We start from the raw sequence: 20,086 nt of genomic DNA on the forward strand, positions 1-20,086 counted from the left end.
AAACCACAGCACACGCATGTGTAAAGGAGTGGGGGGGGGGATTTTTTTTTAATGCCCCTCTCCCTCTGGGGTCATTTCTCCCCTTTCCCACCTCTCCAGGCTGCCCGGCAAAAATCCCTTCAGGAGGGGAGAGAAAGCCGGATTCGGGGAGGATAGGGTGGGGAGATAGTTTACAGGAGAGAAAAAAACCCACCCCAATGACAAAAATTTTGGTTTGTGGCCAAAAAATAAAAAAATAAAAAAATCAGCACCGGTTACCCACCCCCGTTAGAGGGTGGATAGTCGTGTGAGCTTTGCCTTCAGGAATGGGAGACAGGCGTGCCCCGTCTCCCTTGGAAGTACCTTGGTCTGCTCCTCTGTAGAATATGTTTTTCGGGCTGCAATCCAGAGATCGGGAGGACGCTCCTCTTAAGAGGGTAGGCGCCAGTGTCGTCTTTTCTGCTTTGCAGGGCCCACCCTTTCTATAAAATTTGCCTCCTACAGTGGAAAAAAAATCTAAGAAAAAGGGACTGACTCAAAGGAGCAGCAGGGTATTTCTAGTCTTTCAGGGGTGAGGGAGAATGGGGGCGGGGGAGCCGGTGTGGGGGCTTCCTCCCCGCCCCTCCTCCCCCCCGGCCCCGGCTCTGTCGGTCCGTGTTGCATGTTTCTACGCCTTTTGATTGTGTCAATGCCAAAACCACGGAAACCGAGAAAAATCAATAAAAAGTCTCAGAGAAGCCGAAAGAGTCACTAGCAGTTCATCCTTGCAACCGCCTGGGAATGGGGTGGAGGGGGCATGGGGGGGATGCGTGGGGAAGCAGGTGAGGTTTTGGAGGGGAAAGGCAAGAAGGGGAAAAATAGGAGGGAGACGGAAGGGAGGATTTGGGGGACGGGGTGGAGGAGAGACGGATGAGACAGCGGGTCACGGTCTGAGCTGAGGCCTTCCGGAGGACGACGCGACCCGCGGTCCTCGGAGCGGAAGGCCGGTCACTCGGGGATGTCGATCACCAGGTCGTCGTCTCCATCCAGGGCGTCATCCCCGCTGCCGGCGTCGCTGAACATCTGGCGCGGGACGGTGCTGAGGATGGTGTGGGGGGGCAGCTTGGTGGCCCCCAGCGGGGCCAGGGCCGCCCCTACGCCCCCCTCGCCGGCCCCTCGCCCCGGGAAGGACAGCGGGCCTCCCACGGGACACTCGGGCGGACCCACGGGCATCTGCAGGGGAAGACAGGGAAGGAGCAGCCAGTGAGAACTTCCTTTCCAACTCACTTTCATTCTTTCGTTCCATCGTATTTATTGAGCGCTTACTGTGCGCAGAGCACTGGACTAAGCGCTTGGGAAGCACGAGTCGGCAACGTAGAGGGACGGTCCCTACCCAACAGTGGGCTCACAGGGACGAAGAAAAGGAGGGAAGGGAAGTCAGCCCAACATTTGGCCGGCTGTCCCCTCCAATCAATCAATCAATCGTATTTATTGAGCGCTTACTGTGTGCAGAGCACTGTACTGAGCGCTTGGGAAGTACAAGCTGGCAACATCCAACTAACCCTTTGCCAATTTCGGTCGGCCATCATCAATACTCCACTTAAGGGACAGTCAGCAGCGCTCTAAAGTCCCCAGTATTTCTTGGGCTCACAGTCTAGAGGGGGGAGACAGACAACGAAACAGCTGACAAGTGTGGAAAGAGCCGGGGCTTGGGAGTCAGAGGTCGTGGGTTCTAATCCTGCCTCTTCACCTGTCTGCTGTGTGACCTCGGGCAAGCCACTCAGCTTCTCTGAGCCTCAGTTCCCCCATCTGTAAAATGGGGGTGAAGACAGTGAGCCCCACAACCTGATCGCCTTGTATCCCCCCAGCGCTTCGAACAGTGCCTTGCATTCGTTCGATCGTGTTTATTGAGCGCTTGCTTTGTGCACAGCACTGTACTAAGCGCTTAGGAAGTACGGTTCAGCAACAGACGCGTAAGGAACAGCCAACGACAACTTCCTTTCCTTTCCAAGTCCCCGGCTGCACCTCCTTGAAGGACGAAGAAAAGGAGGAGAGGGAAGTCGGTCCCCTCCGACTAACCCTTTGCCAATTTCAGTCGGCCATCGTCACTACTCCGCTCCACTAAAGGGACGGTCGGCAGCGCTCTAAAAGTTCCCAATATTTCTTGGGGAAGCGACGTTACGTCGTGGCAATAGTGATTGTTTCTTGGCCCACCCCTCCCGGTGAGCTTTCGGGTCTTTTTTAAAAGACTTCTCTTCCCTCTACGTGGGGAATACTTATCTCCCAAAATCATAAGTTTCTCATGGGCCAGGACAGACTGTGAGCCCACTGCTGGGTAGGGACCGTCTCTATGTGTTAATAATAATAATGATAATGGCATTTATTAAGCGCTTACTATGTGCAAAGCACTGTTCTAAGCGCTGAGGAGGCTACAAGGTGATCAGGTTGTCCCACAGGGGGCTCACAATCTTAATCCCCATTTTACAGATGAGGGAACTGAGGCACGGAGAAGTGAAGTGACTTGCCCAAAGTCACCCAGCTGAGAAGTGGCAGAGCCGGGATTTGAACCCACGACCTCTGACTCCAAAGCCCGGGCTCTTTCCACTGAGCCACGCTGTTGCCAACTTGTACTTCCCAAGCGCTTAGTACAGTGCTCTGCACACAGTAAGCGCTCAATAAATATGATTGATTGATTGACTAGAACCCAGCTCCCAGGCCCATGCTGTAACCATTAGGGCAGACAGAGAAGCTGCATGGCTCAGTGGAAAAGAGCCCGGGCTTTGGAGTCAGAGGTCATGGGTTCAAATCCCAGCTCCGCCAATTGTCAGCTGTGTGACTTTGGGCAAGTCACTTCACTGTGCCTCAGTTCCCTCATCTGTCAAATGGGGATGAAGACTGTGAGCACCCCGTGGGACAACCTGATCACCTTGTAACCTCCCCAGAGCTTAGAACAGTGCTTTGTGCATAGTAAGCGCTTAATAAAATGCCATCCCCTCCAAGCACCTCTCTCACCCCCTATCTTTAAGACACATTTCCACCACTAATCTATTTTACTGTCTCATTTTCAAGACTGCCAGTTCCTTGTGGGCGGGGATCACGCCTCACAACTATTTTACTGTACTTTCCCAAGCGCTTAGGACAGTGCTCTGCACACAGAGAGTGCTAAAAATACCCCTGATTGCAGTGCTTTGCACACAGCAATAAATTGACTGAATTTATAAGAAAATACTCATCAATAAGTATGAGCATTAATACCCAATAAATAAGAGTGCTCTGCACAGAGTGCTAAAAATACCCGATTGCAGTGCTTTGCACACAGCAATAAATTGACTGAATTTATAAATAAATACTCATCAATAAGTATGAGTACTAATAATAAATAAGAGCGCTCTGCAGACAGAGAGTGCTAAAAATACCCCTGATTGCAGTGCTTTGCACACGACAATAAATTGACTGAATTTATAAATACTCATCAATAAGTATGAGTATTAATACCCAATAAATAAAGGGTGCTCTGCACACAGAGAGTGCTAAAAATACCCCTGAATGCAGTGCTCTGCACACAGCAATAAATTGACTGAATTTATAAATAAATACTCATCAATAAGTATGAGTATTAATACCCAATAAATACAGGGTGCTTTGCACACAGAGAGTGCTAAAAATACCCCTGACTGCAGTGCTTTGCACACAGCAATAAATTGACTGAATTTATAAATAAATAAATACTCATCAATAAGTATGAGTATTAATACCCAATAAATAAGAGTGCTCTGCACAGAGTGCTAAAAATACCCTATTGCAGTGCTTTGCACACAGCAATAAATTGACTGAATTTATAAATAAATACTCATCAATAAGTATGAGTATTAATACCCAATAAATAAAGGGTGCTCTGCACACAGAGAGTGCTAAAAATACCCCTGACTGCAGTGCTTTGCACACAACAATAAATTGACTGAATTTATAAATAAATAAATACTCATCAATAAGTACAAGTATTAATACCCAATAAATAAGAGTGCTCTGCACACAGAGTGCTAAAAATACCCGATTGCAGTGCTTTGCACACAGCAATAAATTGACTGAATTTATAAATAAATACTCATCAATAAGTATGAGTACTAATAATAAATAAGAGCGCTCTGCAGACAGAGAGTGCTAAAAATACCCGATTGCAGTGCTTTGCAAATGGCAATAAATTGACTGAATTTATAAATAAATACTCATCAATAAGTATGAGTATTAATACTCAATAAATAAAGGGTGCTCTGCACACAGAGAGTGCTAAAAATACCCCTGACTGCAGGGCTTTGCACACAGCAATAAATTGACTGAATTTATAAATAAATACTCATCAATAAGTATGAGTATTAATACCCAATAAATAAAGGGTGCTCTGCACACACAGAGTGCTAAAAATACCCCTGATTGCAGTGCTTTGCACACAGCAATAAATTGACTGAATTTATAAATAAATAAATACTCATCAATAAGTACAAGTATTAATACCCAATAAATAAGAGTGCTCTGCACACACAGAGTGCTAAAAATACCTGATTGCAGTGCTTTGCACACAGCAATAAATTGACTGAATTTATAAATAAATACTCATCAATAAGTATGAGTATTAATACCCAATAAGAGTGCTCTGCACACAGAGAGTGCTAAAAAAACCCGATTGCAGTGCTTTGCACACAGCAATAAATTGACTGAATTTATAAATACTCATCAATAAGTATGAGCATTAATACTCAATAAATAAGATTGAATGAATGAACTGAGCCCCCATTTCCTCTCCTCCTCCCCATCTCCCCCGCCCTACCTCCTTCCCCTCCCCACAGCACCTGTATATATGCTTGTACAGATTTATTACTCTATTTTACTTGTACATATTTACTATTCTATTTATTTTGTTAATGATGCGTACGTCAGAGGTCATGGGTTCAAATCCCGCCCTTGCCAATTGTCAGCTGTGTGACTTTGGGCAAGTCACTTCACTTCTCTGTGCCTCGGTTACCTCTCCAGAAAAATGGGGATTAAGACGGTGAGCCCCACGTGAGACAACCTGATCACCTTAACCTCCCCAGGTTAAGGTAACCTCCCCAGCGCTTAGAACAGTGCTTTGCACATAGTAAGCGCTTAACAAATGCCATCATCATCGTGAGAAGCAGCATGGCTCAGTGGAAAGAGCCCGGGCTTTGGAGTCAGAGGTCAGGGGTTCAAATCCCGGCTCCGCCAATTGTCAGCTGTGTGAGTTTGCACAAGTCACTTCACTTCTCTGTGCCTCAGTTGCCTCATCTGTAAAATGGGGATTAAGACTGTGAGCCCCCGCCTGGGACAATCTGGTAGCCTCCCCAGCACTTAGAGCAGTGCTTTGCACATAGTAAGTGCTTAACAAATGCCATAATAATAATAATCTAGGTTTATTTTTATTTATTCTGGTGACTTGACACCTGTGCACATGTTTTGTTCTGTTGTCTGTCTCCCCCTTCTAGACTGTGAGCCCGTTGTTGGGTAGGGACCGTCTCTAGATGTTGCCGACTTCCCAAGCGCTTAGTCCAGTGCTCTGCACACAGGAAGCGCTCACTAAATATGATTGAAGGAATGAATGAATGCCAAGGTTGTTCTGCAAGAAAACACTTGGAATCGTTTCCGTTTGTCTGAAACGGCCTGATTGTTGATTCGAGGCTTCTGATTTGAGCTGCTCCTGCATTCTGCACCTGAGGAAGCAGCACGGCCTTGAGGAAGAGCACAGTCTGGGAGTCAGAAGGACCTGGGTTCTAATCCCGGCACTGCCACCTGTCTGCTGTGTGACCTTGGGCAAGTCACTTCACTTCTCTGGGCCTCAGTCACCTCATCTGGAAAACGGGGGTGAAGACTGTGCCCAACCTGATCAGCGGGATTCAACCTCAGCGCTCAGAACAGTGCTTGCCACATCAAATACCATAAAAAAAGCGCGGAAGTTGTCTCTGTCTAGTCTTTTTAGAACTTTTTGGCCTATCAGCTGGAGGAGAGGTGATTTCATAAGGTTTTGAAGGTGGGATAAACTGGGGTCGGCTACGTATTTATTACTCTATTTATTTTACTTGTACATATTTATTCTATTTATTTTATTCTGCTAATATGTTTTGTTTTGTTGTCCGTCTCCCCCTTCTAGACTGTAAGCCCTCTGTTGGGTAGGGACCGTCTCTATAATACGTTGCCAACTTGTACTTCCCAGTGCTCTGCATCATCATCATCATCAATCGTATTTATTGAGCGCTTACTGTGCGCAGAGCACTGGACTAAGCGCTTGGGAAGTACAAATTGGCAACATATACAGACAGTCCCTACCCAACAGTGGGCTCACAGTCTAAAAGGCACCGAGTAAGCGCTCAATAAATACGACTGAATGAATGAATGAACCCCAACAGTGTGTGCAACAGCAAACACTTCCCTGCCTGCGGTCTTTACTAAAAGAAAAGCTCCTCCTTGAAAGGACACCTCGCTTCTTGATCCTCCCTTTTTATATCTTTTTAGGGGTCCACAGCCAAAAAAGACAGGCCATACTTAACTCGATCCACTTAAAGGGGCGGCCGGCAATAGGCGGTAATCTTCAGAAGCGTCAGCTGTCCCCCTGCCCTCCCTCCGGCGACATTTCGGTTTCGTCTGCTGATCTCACGGCCGTAAATTCAAGCGGAGCTTAGGCGGACGGTCCCTCGTAAATTAGGGTGGACTTCAGACTGAATGTCAAGGAGGGCAACCGTCAGGGGGGCTGCTTCTCGGAGAAGCAGCGTGGCTCAGTGGAAAGAGCCCGGGCTTTGGAGTCAGAGGTCAGGGGTTCGAATCCCGGCTCCGCCCGTTGTCAGCTGGGTGACTCTGGGCAAGTCACTTACCTTCTCTGTGCCTCAGTTACCTCATCTGTAAAACAGGGATTGAGACTGTGAGCCCCCCCGTGGGACAACCTGATCACCTCGTAACCTCTCTAGCGCTTAGAACAGTGCTTTGCGCATAGTAAGCGCTCAACAAATGCCATCATTATTCTTCTAGACCGTGAGCCCACTGTTGGGTAGGGACCGTCTCTCTACGTTGCCAACCTGTACCTCCCAAGCGCTTAGTCCGGTGTTCTGCACACAGTAAGCGCTCAATAAATACGATTGAGTGAATGGATGAATGAATCTGTAAAATGGGGATGAAGACTGTGAGCCCCCCGTGGGACAACCTGATCACCTCGTAACCTCCCTAGCGCTTAGAACAGTGCTTGGCACATAGTAAGCGCTCAACAAATACCATCATCATTCTTCTAGACTGTGAGCCCACTGTTGGGTAGGGACCATCTCTATATGTCGCCAACTTGGACTTCCCAAGCGCTTAGTCCAGTGCTCTGCACACGGTAAGCGCTCAATAAATACGATTGAATGACTGAATGAATGAATCTGTAAAATGGGGATTTCGCCAGTTGTCAGCTGTGTGACTTTGGGCAAGTCACTTACCTTCTCTGTGCCTCAGTTACCTCATCTGTAAAATGGGGAATGAGACTGTGAGCCCCCCGTGGGACAACCTGATCACCTCGTAACCTCCCTAGCGCTTAGAACAGTGCTTTGCACATAGTAAGCGCTCAACAAATACCATCATCATTCTTCTAGACTGTGAGCCCACTGTTGGGTAGGGACCATCTCTATATGTCGCCAACTTGGACTTCCCAAGCGCTTAGTCCAGTGCTCTGCACACGGTAAGCGCTCAATAAATACGATTGAATGACTGAATGAATGAATCTGTAAAATGGGGATTTCGCCAGTTGTCAGCTGTGTGACTTTGGGCAAGTCACTTACCTTCTCTGTGCCTCAGTTACCTCATCTGTAAAATGGGGATTGAGACTGTGAGCCCCCCGTGGGACAACCTGATCACCTCGTAACCTCCCTAGCGCTTAGAACAGTGCTTTGCACATAGTAAGCGCTTAACAAATACCATCATTATTCTTCTAGACTGTGAGCCCACTGTTGGGTAGGGACCGTCTCTCTACGTTGCCAACTTGTACCTCCCAAGCGCTTAGTCCGGTGTTCTGCACACAGTAAGCGCTCAATAAATACGATTGAGTGAATGGATGAATGAATCTGTAAAATGGGGATGAAGACTGTGAGCCCCCCGTGGGACAACCTGATCACCTCGTAACCTCCCTAGCGCTTAGAACAGTGCTTTGCACATAGTAAGCGCTCAACAAATACCATCATCATTCTTCTAGACTGTGAGCCCACTGTTGGGTAGGGACCATCTCTATATGTCGCCAACTTGGACTTCCCAAGCGCTTAGTCCAGTGCTCTGCACACGGTAAGCGCTCAATAAATACGATTGAATGACTGAATGAATGAATCTGTAAAATGGGGATTTCGCCAGTTGTCAGCTGTGTGACTTTGGGCAAGTCACTTACCTTCTCTGTGCCTCAGTTACCTCATCTGTAAAATGGGGATTGAGACTGTGAGCCCCCCGTGGGACAACCTGATCACCTCGTAACCTCCCTAGCGCTTAGAAGAGTGCTTTGCTCATAGTAAGCGCTTGACAAATAGCATCATTATTCTTCTAGACTGTGAGCCCACTGTTGGGCAAGGACCGTCTCTATATGTTGCCAACTTGTTCTTCCCAAGCGCTTAGTCCAGTGCTCTGCACACAGTAAGCCCTCAATAAACACAATTGAATGAATGAATGAGTGAATCTGTAAAATGGGGATTGAGACTGTGAGCCCCCCGCGGGACAACCTGATCACCTCGTAACCTCCCTAGCACTTAAAAAGCCATTATTATCATCATTATTGGAGAAGCAGTGTGGCTCAGTGGAAAGAGCCCGGGCTTTGGAGTCAGAGGTCATGGGTTCCAATCCCGGCTCCGCCAACTGTCAGCTGTGTAACTTTGGGCAACTCACTTAACTTCTCTGTGCCTCAGTTCCCTCATCTGTAAAATGGGGATTAAGACTGTGAGCCTCCCGTGGGACAACCTGATCACCCTGTAACCTCCCCAGCGCTTAGAGTAGTGCCTTGCACATAGTAAGCGCTTAACAAATACCGTCATCATTATTATTATTATTATTATTATCACACTCTTCTTCCGAGCCTCCCGCATCGGAGGCGGAAGAGTGGGCTAGCGGTGCGAACCAGGTCGACTCGGCTTCGTTTTCTTCCTTCGTTTCTTAAAAGAGGCTCGTTAAAGGAGCGATCGGCACACCTTAAAATGTGACTTGAGGATAACGGCACTCCCCATCGCGGCGATCTCGGCCCCTTTTGGCCTTCCTCCTTTCCGTAACCCAAAAACCAGCGCCCTGGTCCCCAAGAGGGAAGTTGAACAGGGTGTTTCTTCCCATCCCGCCGCCCCCAAATCTCCCGGGCCGTCCCCCCACCCCGCCGCGCCAAAGCAAGGTACCTTGAGCTTCCGGGGCAGGCGGGGCCGTTTCTCCCGCTTGGGCCTCAGGGGACTGGGTTCGGGCAACTGCAGCGCCAAGTAGTCGGAGGGGAAGGGGTGGTATGGGGGGGAGGCCAGCTGCAGGGCAGGGGCAAAGGGAGAGAATGGCGATGGGGAAACCAGTTGAGGAAGGCGAACAGGGGGCAGGGAAGGCGGGAGAAACCAAACAAGCAGCGAAGCAGCGTGGCTCGGTGGAAAGGGCCCGGGCTTGGGAGTCAGAGGTCGTGGGTTCTAATCCCGGCCCCCCCACTGGTCAGCTGGGTGACTTTGGGCAACTTCTCTGAGCCTCAGTTCCCTCATCTGGAAAATGGGGATGAAGGCTGCGAGCCCCATGCAGGACAACCTGATCACCTTGTATCCGCCCCCCCAGCGCTTATAACAGAGTAAGCGCTTAACAAATACCACCATTTTGAGAAGCAGCGTGGCTCAGTGGAAAGAGCCCGGGCTTTGGAGTCGGAGGTCATGGGTTCAAACCCCGGCTCCGCCAATTGTCAGCTGGGTGACTTTGGGTAAGTCACTTCACTTCTCTGGGCCTCAGTTCCCTCATATGGAAAATGGGGATGAAGGCTGTGAGCCCCACGTAGGACAACCTGATCACCTTGTATCCCCCCCCCAGCGCTTACAACAGTGCTTTGCACGGAGTAAGCGCTTAACAAATACCACCATTTTGAGAAGCAGCGTGGCTCAGTGGAAAGAGCCCGGGGTTTGGAGTCGGAGGTCATGGGTTCAAACCCCGGCTCCGCCAATTGTCAGCTGGGTGACTCTGGGCAAGTCACTTCACTTCTCTGTGCCTCAGTTACCTCATCTGTAAAATGGGGGGGAAGACTGTGAGCCCCCCGAGGGACAACTTGATCACCGGGTAACCTCCCCAGCGCTTAGAACGGTGCTTTGCACGTAGTAAGCACTTAATAAATGCCGTTATTATTATAAACGAGAGAAAACGGAGAAGCAAAAAGAAGGCGATGAGTGTGGGAAGGCCCAGCCACCGCTGCCCGCGCTACTCCCAATCCCGCCGCCCCTCTCCCCACATCACCCGCAGAGAGGATCCGAGACGGAGACTCGCACTCGGTACCTGCGGGCCTCGGCCCGGTTTTGAAGCCAGTGTGAACCCTTTCCTGTGCCCGCCGGGTAATTTGGATCACTCTACTTCTAGATGATCCACAACCTACCTCCGTAGTCTAAATTTACCTCCCGTTTCGCAAGGCTGGATTCTGGACTAGGTGCAACGGGGCCCGTTTCCACAGTAATAACTCTCCCTCAGCAAGACATCGCTGTCATATTTCCCCCTGGCCCCAAGTTGTAGTTGGGGCCTCTTCTGTGTTTATCTATTTTATTTGTACATATCTATTCTATTTATTTTGTTAGTATGTTTGGTTTTGTTCTCTGTCTCCCCCTTTTAGACTGGGAGCCCACTGTTGGGTAGGGACTGTCTCTGTGTGTCGCCAATTTGTACTTCCCAAGCGCTCAGTACAGTGCTCTGCACACAGTCAGCGCTCAATAAATACGATTGATGATGATGATGATGTTGTCTTTCCTAGAGAAGCGGCGTGGCTCTGGGGAAAGAGCCCGGGCTTTGGAGTCGGTGGTCATGGGTTCAAATCCCAGGTCCGCCAATTGTCAGCTTTGTGACTCTAAGTCACTTCACTGGGCTTCAGTGACCTCATTTGGAAAATGGGGATTGACTGTGAACCCCCCGTGGGACAACCTGATCACCTTGTATCCTCCCCAGCGCTTAGAACAGTGCTTTGCATGTTGTAAGTGCTTAATAAATACCACCATCATTATTTCCTCTCCTTTCAGGCGGCGATCTCTGTCGCACCGGGCCCCGCCCCGGCCGTGAACTGAGCAAATCCAACCCGGAGCCCAAAACTCCCACGGCCTGTGGTCTGGCAGAGAAGCCTATTTTACCAGGGAAATCTAACCGAATTTAGATTCGGTTGCCACGTTGAGCCCCAGTCAAGCCCCTAACTCACATCCACCCGGGTGGCTCACCCCTCACCCAACCCTCAAGCCAAGGGTCCCCTTTGCGACTTGGAAAACCACATCCCCCCACAGACCCTACTCACCGAGCTCAAATAGGGGGAGGGGGCTCCAGAAGCCTGCAGGGGAAACCCAGAGGGTGGCAGTGACAGGGCAGAGGGTGACGGGACACCCCCCAGCTGGGGGCTTTTCTTCCTAGAGAGAGCGGACAGACGAGAGGGTCACAACCCAGACAACACCGGCCCCCCATCAGGACCCGGAAAAGGGCCGAGTTGCCGGCAGGAAGGGGAACGGATCATTTCTCCTGACCTCTTGGGGGCCGGCGTCTCGGCCAGTTTGGTCGTCCCCTCCGTCTCGCTATTCTCCGAGGACGCTGTGGCATCGGAGTCTGGAAGGGAAGTGAGGACTGGATTTTGTCTGACTGAGTATATCGAGTCTGCCGCTGAATGGTCTGATCTCCCATCCTCTTGTCTCTCCCCACTTCAATCCATACTTCACGTCGCTGCCCGGATTGTCTTTGTCCAGAAACGCTCTGGGCATGTTACTCCCCTCCACAAAAATCTCCAGTGGCTCCCAATCAATCTGCGCATCAGGCAGAAACTCCTCCCCCTGGGCTTCCAGGCTGTCCATCCATCCATCCATCCCCTGGCCCCCTCCTCCCTCACCTCCCTTCTCTCCTTCTCCAGCCCAGCCCGCACCCTCCGCTCCTCTGCCACCGCTCACCTCCTCACCGGGCCTCGCTCTCGCCCGTCCCGCCGTCGACCCCCGGCCCACGTCCTCCCCCGGGCCTGGAATGCCCTCCCTCTGCCCATCCGCCAAGCTATCTCTCTTCCTTCCTTCAAGGCCCTACTGAGAGCTCACCTCCTCCAGGAGGCCTTCCCACACTGAGCCCCTTCCTTCCTCTCCCCCTCTTCCACCTCTCCAACCCCCCCATCTTACCTCCTTCCCTTCCCCACAGCACCTGTATATATGGATATATGTTTGTACATATTTATTACTCTATTCATTTATTTATTTATTTATTTTACTTGTACATATCTATTCATTTTATTTTGTTAGTATGCTTGGTTTTGTTCTCTGTCTCCCCCTTTTAGACTGTGAGCCCACTGTTGGGTAGGGACTGTCTCTATATGTTGCCAACTTGAACTTCCCAAGTGCTTAGTACAGTGCTCTGCACACAGTAAGCGTTCAATAAATACGATTGATTGATTGATTCCTCTCCTCCTCTTCCCCCTCTCCACCCCCCCGCCTTACCTCCCTCCCTACCCCACAGTACCTGTATATATGTATATATGTTTGTACATATTTATTACACTATTTATTTATTTTACTTGTACATATCTATTCTATTTTATTTTGTTAATATGTTTGGTTTTGTTCTCTGTCTCCCCCTTCTAGACTGTGAGCCCACTGCTGGGCAGGGACCATTTCTATATGTTGCCAACTTGGACTTCCCAAGCGCTTAGTACAGTGCTCTGCACACAGTAAGTGCTCAATAAATACGATTGATTGATTGAATGGTCGGAGTCAGGAAAAATGAGAGGCTGAAGGAATGCAGAGGTGATCATCAAGCTTGGGGAGAGGAACTCAAGCAGCGTGGCTCAGTGGAAAGAGCCCGGGCTTTGAAGTCAGAGAGCATGGGTTCAAATCCCGGCTCCGCCACTCGTCAGCTGTGTGACTTTGGGCAAGTCACTTCACTTCTCTGGGCCTCAGTTCGCTCCTCTGTAAAATGGGGATTAAGATTGTGAGCCCCACATGGGACAACCCTCGTCAGCTGTGTGACTTTGGGCAAGTCACTTCACTTCTCTGGGCCTCAGTTCCCTCCTCTGTAAAATGGGGATTGAGATCATGAGCCCCACATGGGACAACCTGATCACCTTGTATACTCCCCGGCGCTTAGAGCCGTGCTTTGCACACAGTAAGCGCTTAACAAATGCCATTACTATTATTATTATTCACTTATTGATTCAATGGTCTCCGTGGGGCACTCACTGTGTGCAGAGCACTGTACCAAGGGCTTGGGAGAATTGCAAATGGTCGGGTGACACTTTATGGGACGGGCAGAGCCCAAGTGGCAGAAAGAGAATGGGCCGGGGAGGGTGATGTTATCTCAAAAAGATCTTCCTCCTGTCATCATCATCAATCGCATTTATTGAGTGCTTACTATGTGCAGAGCACTGTACTAAGCGCTTGGGAAGTACAAATTGGCAACATAGAGAGACAGTCCCTACCCAACAGTGGGCTCACAGTCTAAAAAGGGGAGACAGAGAACAAAACCAAACATACTAACAAAATAGAATAGATATGTACAAGTAAAATAAATGAATGAATGAATGAATAAATAAATAAATAAATAACAAATAATAAATAAATAATAAATAAATGATAAATCATAAATAAATAAATAAAAATAAATAATGATGAATCATAAATAAATAAATAAATAAAAATAAATAAGTAAATAATAGATAATAAATGAATGAATGAATGAATAAATAAATAAATAGAGTAATAAATATGTCCAAACATATATACATATATACAGGTGCTGTGGGGAAGGGAAGGAGGTAAGATGGGGGGGGGTGGAGAGGGGGACGAGGGGGAGAGGAAGGAAGGGGTCACCCACCGCCATCCCTGAAAGCTCTTCCTTACCTGAAGAGTCTTCATCTACATTCTCGTACTGCAGGAGCCGATCCAGGAGGAAACTAACGAGAGACAGGGAAAGGCGGATTGATTCCTCTCTTCCCACCGCTCTCCCTATGGCTTTTCCCACCAAGGCCCCCCCGAACAGGCTTTGTTCCTTTCCCCTCAGGATCCGGACCTCCGCCCTCCTTTCCCCGTCAGCTCCGGCCCAGCCATCTCCCCGCACCTCTTATCCCGAGACACCTTCAGGAGCTTCCTCTGCGCCTTCCTCAATTCCTCCTGGAAACACTCATGTTCCTAAAACGATAGGGGAGAGGGGAGAAGACGAACAGCATCATCATCATCAGTGGTATTTATTGAGCACTTACTGTGTACAGAGCACTGTACCAGGGGCCTGGGATGATCATCCTCCCCCCCTTCAAAGCCTTATTAAAAGGACTTTTTAGACTGTGAGCCCACTGTTGGGTAGGGACTGTCTCTATATGTTGCCAATTTGTACTTCCCAAGAGCTTAGTACAGTGCTCTGCACATAGTAAGCGCTCAATAAACACGATTGATGATGATGATGACATCTCCGAGTTAGTCTCCTGACTAAACCTTCCCTCTCTCCCATTTCCTTCTGCGCTGCCCTGGCACTTGGATTTATCAATCAATCCATCAATCAATCGTATTTATTGAGCGCTTACTGTGGGCAGAGCACTGGGCTAAGCACTTGGAAGTCCAAGTTGGCAACATATAGAGACGGTCCCTACCCAACAGTGGGCTCACACAGTCTAGAAAGCGTGGCTCAGTGGAAAGAGCCCGGGCTTTGGGGTCAAAGGCCATGGGTTCGAATCCCGACTCCGCCACTTGTCAGCTGGGTGACTTTAGGCAAGTCCCGTCACTTCTCTGTGCCTCAGTGACCTCATCTGGAAAATGGGGATGAAGACTGTGAGCCCCACAACCTCATCACCTTGTATCCCCCCCAGCGCTTAGAACAGTGCTTTGCACATAGTAAGCGCTTAATAATAATAATAATGGCATTTATTAAGTGCCTACTATGTGCAAAGCACTGTTCTAAGCGCTGGGGAGGTTACAAGGTGATCAGGTTGTCCCACGGGGGGCTCACAGTCTTATAAATCATCATCAATCGTATTTATTGAGCGCTTACTATGTGCAGAGCACTGGACTAAGCGCTTGGGAAGTACAAATTGGCAACATATAGAGACAGTCCCTACCCAACAGTGGGCTCACAGTTTAAAAGGGGGAGACAGAGAACAAAACCAAACATACTAACAAAATAAAATAAATAGGATAGATATGTACAAGAAAAATAAATAAATAGAGTAATAAATATGTGCAACCATATATACATATATACAGGTGCCGTGGGTCTATATATACAAGTGCAGTCTTATAAATGCCATTATAATTATTATTACCCTTTCATCACCCCCTCCCTCCGCCCCACAGCACCTCTGTACGTATCCCAAGCGCTTAGTCCGGTGCTCTGCACACAGGAAGCGCTCAACAAATACCGTGAATGAATGAATAGCCGTAATTTATTTATTTACATTAATGCCCGTCTCCTCCTCCTCTAGGCTGGAAGCTCGTTGTGGGCAGAGAAACGTGCCTGCCAAGGCTGTTAGAGCGTACTCTCCCAGGCGTTTAGTAACAGTAAGCGCTCCATAAATACGATCGACGGAGGGGGAGAGTTCAGAGGTCACCCCCGCTGACTCAAGCGCTCAGTCCAGTGCTCTGCACACAGTAAGCGCTCAATAAATACGACTGAATATATGTATATATGTTTGTACATATTTATTACTCTATTTATTTATTTTACTTGTACCTACCTATTCTATTTATTTTATTTTGTTAGTACGTTTGGTTTTGTCCTCTGTCTCCCCCTTTTAGACTGTGAGCCCACTGTTGGGTAGGGACTGTCTCTATATGTTGCCAACTTGTACTTCCCAAGCGCTTAGTCCAGTGCTCTGCACACAGTAAGCGCTCAATAAATATGACTGAAAATATGTATATATGTTTGTACGTATTTATTACTCTATTTATTTATTTTACTTGTACCTATCTATTCTATATATTTTATTTTGTTAGTATGTTTGGTTTTGTTCTCTGTCTCCCCCTTTTAGACTGTGAGCCCACTGTTGGGTAGGGACTGTCTCTATATGTTGCCAACTTGTACTTCCCAAGCGCTTAGTACGATGCTCTGCACACAGTAAGCGCTCAATAAATACGACTGAAAATATGTATATCTGTTTGTACATATTTATTACTCTATTTATTTTACTTGTACCTATCTATTCTATATATTTTATTTTGTTAGTACATTTGGTTTTGTTCTCCGTCTCCCCCTTTTAGACTGGGAGCCCACTGTTGGGTAGGGGCTGTCTCTAGATGTTGCCAATTTGGATTTCCCAAGCGCTTAGTCCAGTGCTCTGCACATAGTAAGCGCTCAATAAATACGATTGATGATGATGATGATGATGATGATGATGATGATGATGATGAATGGAGGCCCTCGGGGGCACTCTCTCTTTCTCTCTCTCCCCCCGGGCCGGGCCAGGGGTGCACTCACGTAGATGAGGAACTTGAGTTTCCTCTTCAGGTTCCGATATTTCTTCTTGTAGTCCACCTCCCCGTCCGGCGGGCCGTTCATGGCTAGTCGTGAGAAGTGGTGGCCAACGGACATGTTAGCGGAGAAGCAGCGGGGCTCGGCCACTTGGTCACTTCCCTTCTCCGGGCCTCAGTCCCCTCATCTGCAAAATGGGGATGAAGACTGTGAGCCCCCCGTGGGACAACCTGAGAACAATAATAATAATAATGATGGCGTTTATTAAGCGCTTACTACGTGCCAAGCCCCGTTCTAAGCGCTGCGGAGGTCACAAGGTGATCAGGTTGGCCCACGGGATGGGGGCTTACGGTCTTCACCTTCCCAGAGAAGCAGCGTGGCTCAGCGGGAAACAGCCCGGGCTTTGGAGTCGGAGATCACGGGTTCAAATCCCGGCTCCGCCAACCGTCAGCTGGGTGACTTTGGGCGAGTCACTTCACTTCTCCGGGCCTCAGTTCCCTCATCTGGAAAATGGGGATGAAGACTGTGAGCCCCGTGTGGGACGGCCTGATCACCTTGTAACCTCCCCAGCGCTTAGAACGGTGCTTTGCACGTAGTAAGCGCTTAATAAATGCAGCGTGGCTCAGTGGAAAAGAGCCCGGGCTTTGGAGCCGGAGGTCAAGGGTTCAAATCCCGGCTCCACCAATTGTCAGCTGGGTGACTTTGGGGGAGTCACTTCACTTCTCCGGGCCTCAGTTCCCTCATCTGTCAAATAGGGATGAAGACTGTGAGCCCCCCCCGGTGGGACAACCTGATCACCTTGTAACCTCCCCAATGCTTAGAACAGTGCTTTGCACATAATAGGTGCTTAATAAATGCCATTATTATTATTATTATTCTCTGTGCCTCAGTTCCCTCATCTGTCAAATGAGGATGAAGACTGTGAGCCCCCCCCCGTGGGACGACCTCAGCGCTTAGAACAGTGCTTTGCACATAGAAGGCACTTGATAAATGTCATTATTATTATTATTATTCTCTGGGCCTCAGTTCCCTCATCTGTAAAATGAGAATGAAGACTGTGAGCCCCCCCAGTGGGACAACCTGATCACCTTGTATACTCCCCTGCGCTTAGAACAGTGCTTTGCACATAGTAGGCGTTTAATAAATGCCATTATCATTATTCTCTGGGCCTCAGTTCCCTCATCTGTCAAATGGGGATGAAGCCTGTGAGCCCCCCCCCGTGAGACCACCTGATCACCTTGTAACCTCCCCCGCCCTTAGAACGGTGCTTTGCGCATAGTAAGCGCTTAATAAATGCCATTATTATTATAATTACCCCCATTTGACAGATGAGGTAACTGAGGCCCAGAGAAGTGACTTGCCCCAAGTCACCCAGCTGACAGGTGGCGGGGCCGGGATTGGAACCCGTGACCTCTGACCCCAAAGCCCGGGCTCTTTCCACCGAACCACAGCGCTTAGAACAGTGCTGGTCACATAGTAAGCGCTTAACAAATGTCGTCATTATTGTTGTTGTTGTTGTTAACAGCCCGACGACGGGACCTTCCATTTATTCAATTGTATTTATTGAGCGCTTACTATGTGCAGAGCACCGTAGTAAGCGCTCCCCGCTCCTCCGTCCAGCCCGCGGCCCCGCGCGCCCAGTTACCTCGTCCACCCGCCCCACAACGCACGCGCGCGTGCACGTCCTCGTCACACACTTCCGGCCAGGGCCCGCGCTCTTGAGGAAAGAACTACAACTCCCATCGGGCAGCGCGCGCGCACGTCCTCGTCACACACTTCCGGCTCGGGCCCGCGCTCGGGAGGAAAGAACTACAACTCCCATCGGGCAGCGCGCGCGCGCACGTCTCGTCACCCGGGCCGGCGCTGGGGGAGGAGGGGAAAGAACTACAACTCCCATCGGGCAGCGCGCGCGCGCACGTCTTCGTTACCCGGCCCGCGCTGGGGGCGGTGAGGAAAGAACTACAACTCCCATAGGGCAGTGCGCGCACGTCCTCGTCACCCGGCCCGCGCTGGAGGCGGTGAGGAAAGAACTCCCCCTTCGAGACCGTGAGCCCATTGTTGGGTAAGGACCGTCTCTAGATGTTGCCAACTTGTACTTCCCAAGCGCTTAGTCCAGTGCTCTGCACATAGTAATTGCTCAATAAATACGAGTGAATGAATGAATGAACTACAGCTCCCAGCGGGCTGCGCGCGCACCTCCTCGTCACCCGGGCCGCGCTGGGGGCGGTGAGGAAAGAACTACAACTCCCATCGGGCAGCGCGCGCTGGGGGCGATGAGGAAAGAACTCCCCCTTCTAATAATAATAATGATGGCATTTATGAAGCGCTTACTATGTGCAAAACACTGTTCTAAGCGCTGGGGAGGTTACAAGGTGATCAGGTTGTCCCACGGAGGGCTCCCAGTCTTCATCCCCATTTGACAGGTTAGGGAACTGAGGCACAGAGAAGTTAAGTAACTTGCCCAAATTCACCCAGCTGACAATTGGCGGAGCCGGGATTTGAACCCATGACCTCTGACTCCAAAGCCCATGTTCTTTTCCAGTGAGCCACGCTGTGAGCCCGCTGTTGGGTGGGGTCCGTCTCTGTATGTCGTCAACTTGTACTTCCCAAGCGCTTAGTACAGAGCTCTGCACACAGTACGCACTCAATAAATACGATTGATTGATTGATTAGTACAGTGCTCTGCACACAGTAAGCACTCAATAAATACGATTGAATGAATGGATGAACTACAGCTCTCATCGGGTTGCGCGCCTGCTCACGTCCTCGTCACCCGGGCCCGCGCTGGGGGAGGTGAGGAAAGAACTACAACTCCCATCGGGCAGCGCGCGCGCGCACACGTCGTCGTCACTCGGCCCGGGCCCACGCTGGGGTCGGTGAGCAAATAATAATAATAATAATGGTATTTATTAAGCACTTACTATATGCAAAACACTGTTCGAAGCGCTGGGGAGGTTACAAGGTGATCAGGTTGTCCCACGGAGGGTTCACAGGCTTAACCCCCCTTTTACAGATGAGGTAACAGAGGCCCAGTGAAGTGACTTACCCAAAGTCACACAGCCGGCAAGTGGCGGGGCCGGGATTTGAACCTCTGACTCCAAAGCCCGGGCTCTGTCCACTGAGCCCAGCTGCAAGAACTACAACACCCATCGGGTAGCGCGTCCGCATGCGCACGTCCTCGTCACCCGGCCCGGGCCCGCGCAGGGGGCGGTGATGACAGAACTACAACTCCCATCGGGCAGCGCGCGCACACGTACTCGTCACCCGGCCCGGGCCCGCGCGGTGGGGGGGGGGGGTGGGGTGGTGAGGACAGAACTACAACTCCCATCAGTCAGCGCGCGCGTGCGCATTCTCGTCACCCGGCCCGGACCCGCGCTGGGGGCCGTGAGGGAAGAACTACAAGTCCCATCGGGCATCGCGCGCGCCTGCCCAGCCGGCCGGGTGGGGGCGCGCGAGGGAACTACGGCTCCAGGAGGCCCCACCCAAAATGGTGGCCGGGGACCCAGCG

General features: G+C 49.9%; 1 protein-coding gene across 1 annotated transcript; it reads right to left on the reverse strand.

Moving 5' to 3' along the window:
* Positions 1 to 21: 21 nt before the first annotated feature.
* On the reverse strand, positions 22 to 18,243 carry INO80E (INO80 complex subunit E). The gene is made up of 8 exons (XM_038763516.1): positions 18,224 to 18,243; positions 16,585 to 16,765; positions 14,239 to 14,309; positions 14,022 to 14,074; positions 11,679 to 11,757; positions 11,456 to 11,564; positions 9,351 to 9,467; positions 22 to 1,191 (listed from the first exon to the last, which is right to left on the reverse strand). Exons 2-8 carry the CDS (start codon positions 16,696 to 16,698, stop codon positions 967 to 969), a joined length of 768 nt encoding a protein of 255 aa, XP_038619444.1. The 5' UTR covers positions 16,699 to 16,765; positions 18,224 to 18,243; the 3' UTR covers positions 22 to 966.
* Positions 18,244 to 20,086: the final 1,843 nt, after the last annotated feature.

This window comes from Tachyglossus aculeatus, chromosome 21 (genome assembly GCF_015852505.1).
Source record: "Tachyglossus aculeatus isolate mTacAcu1 chromosome 21, mTacAcu1.pri, whole genome shotgun sequence".
Lineage (NCBI taxonomy): Eukaryota > Metazoa > Chordata > Mammalia > Monotremata > Tachyglossidae > Tachyglossus > Tachyglossus aculeatus.

What these genes read in the sequence shown, in the direction of transcription:
- INO80E (XM_038763516.1), bottom strand. Translation starts at nt 16,698, where the DNA reads ATGTCCGTTGGCCACCACTTCTCACGACTAGCCATGAACGGCCCGCCG. An exon ending in AACTCAAGTTCCTCATCTAC is followed by an intron (nt 14,310 to 16,584) that starts GTGAGTGCACCC and finishes CTATCGTTTTAG; the next exon opens with GAACATGAGTGTTTCCAGGA. An exon ending in AAGGTGTCTCGGGATAAGAG is followed by an intron (nt 14,075 to 14,238) that starts GTGCGGGGAGAT and finishes GTCTCTCGTTAG; the next exon opens with TTTCCTCCTGGATCGGCTCC.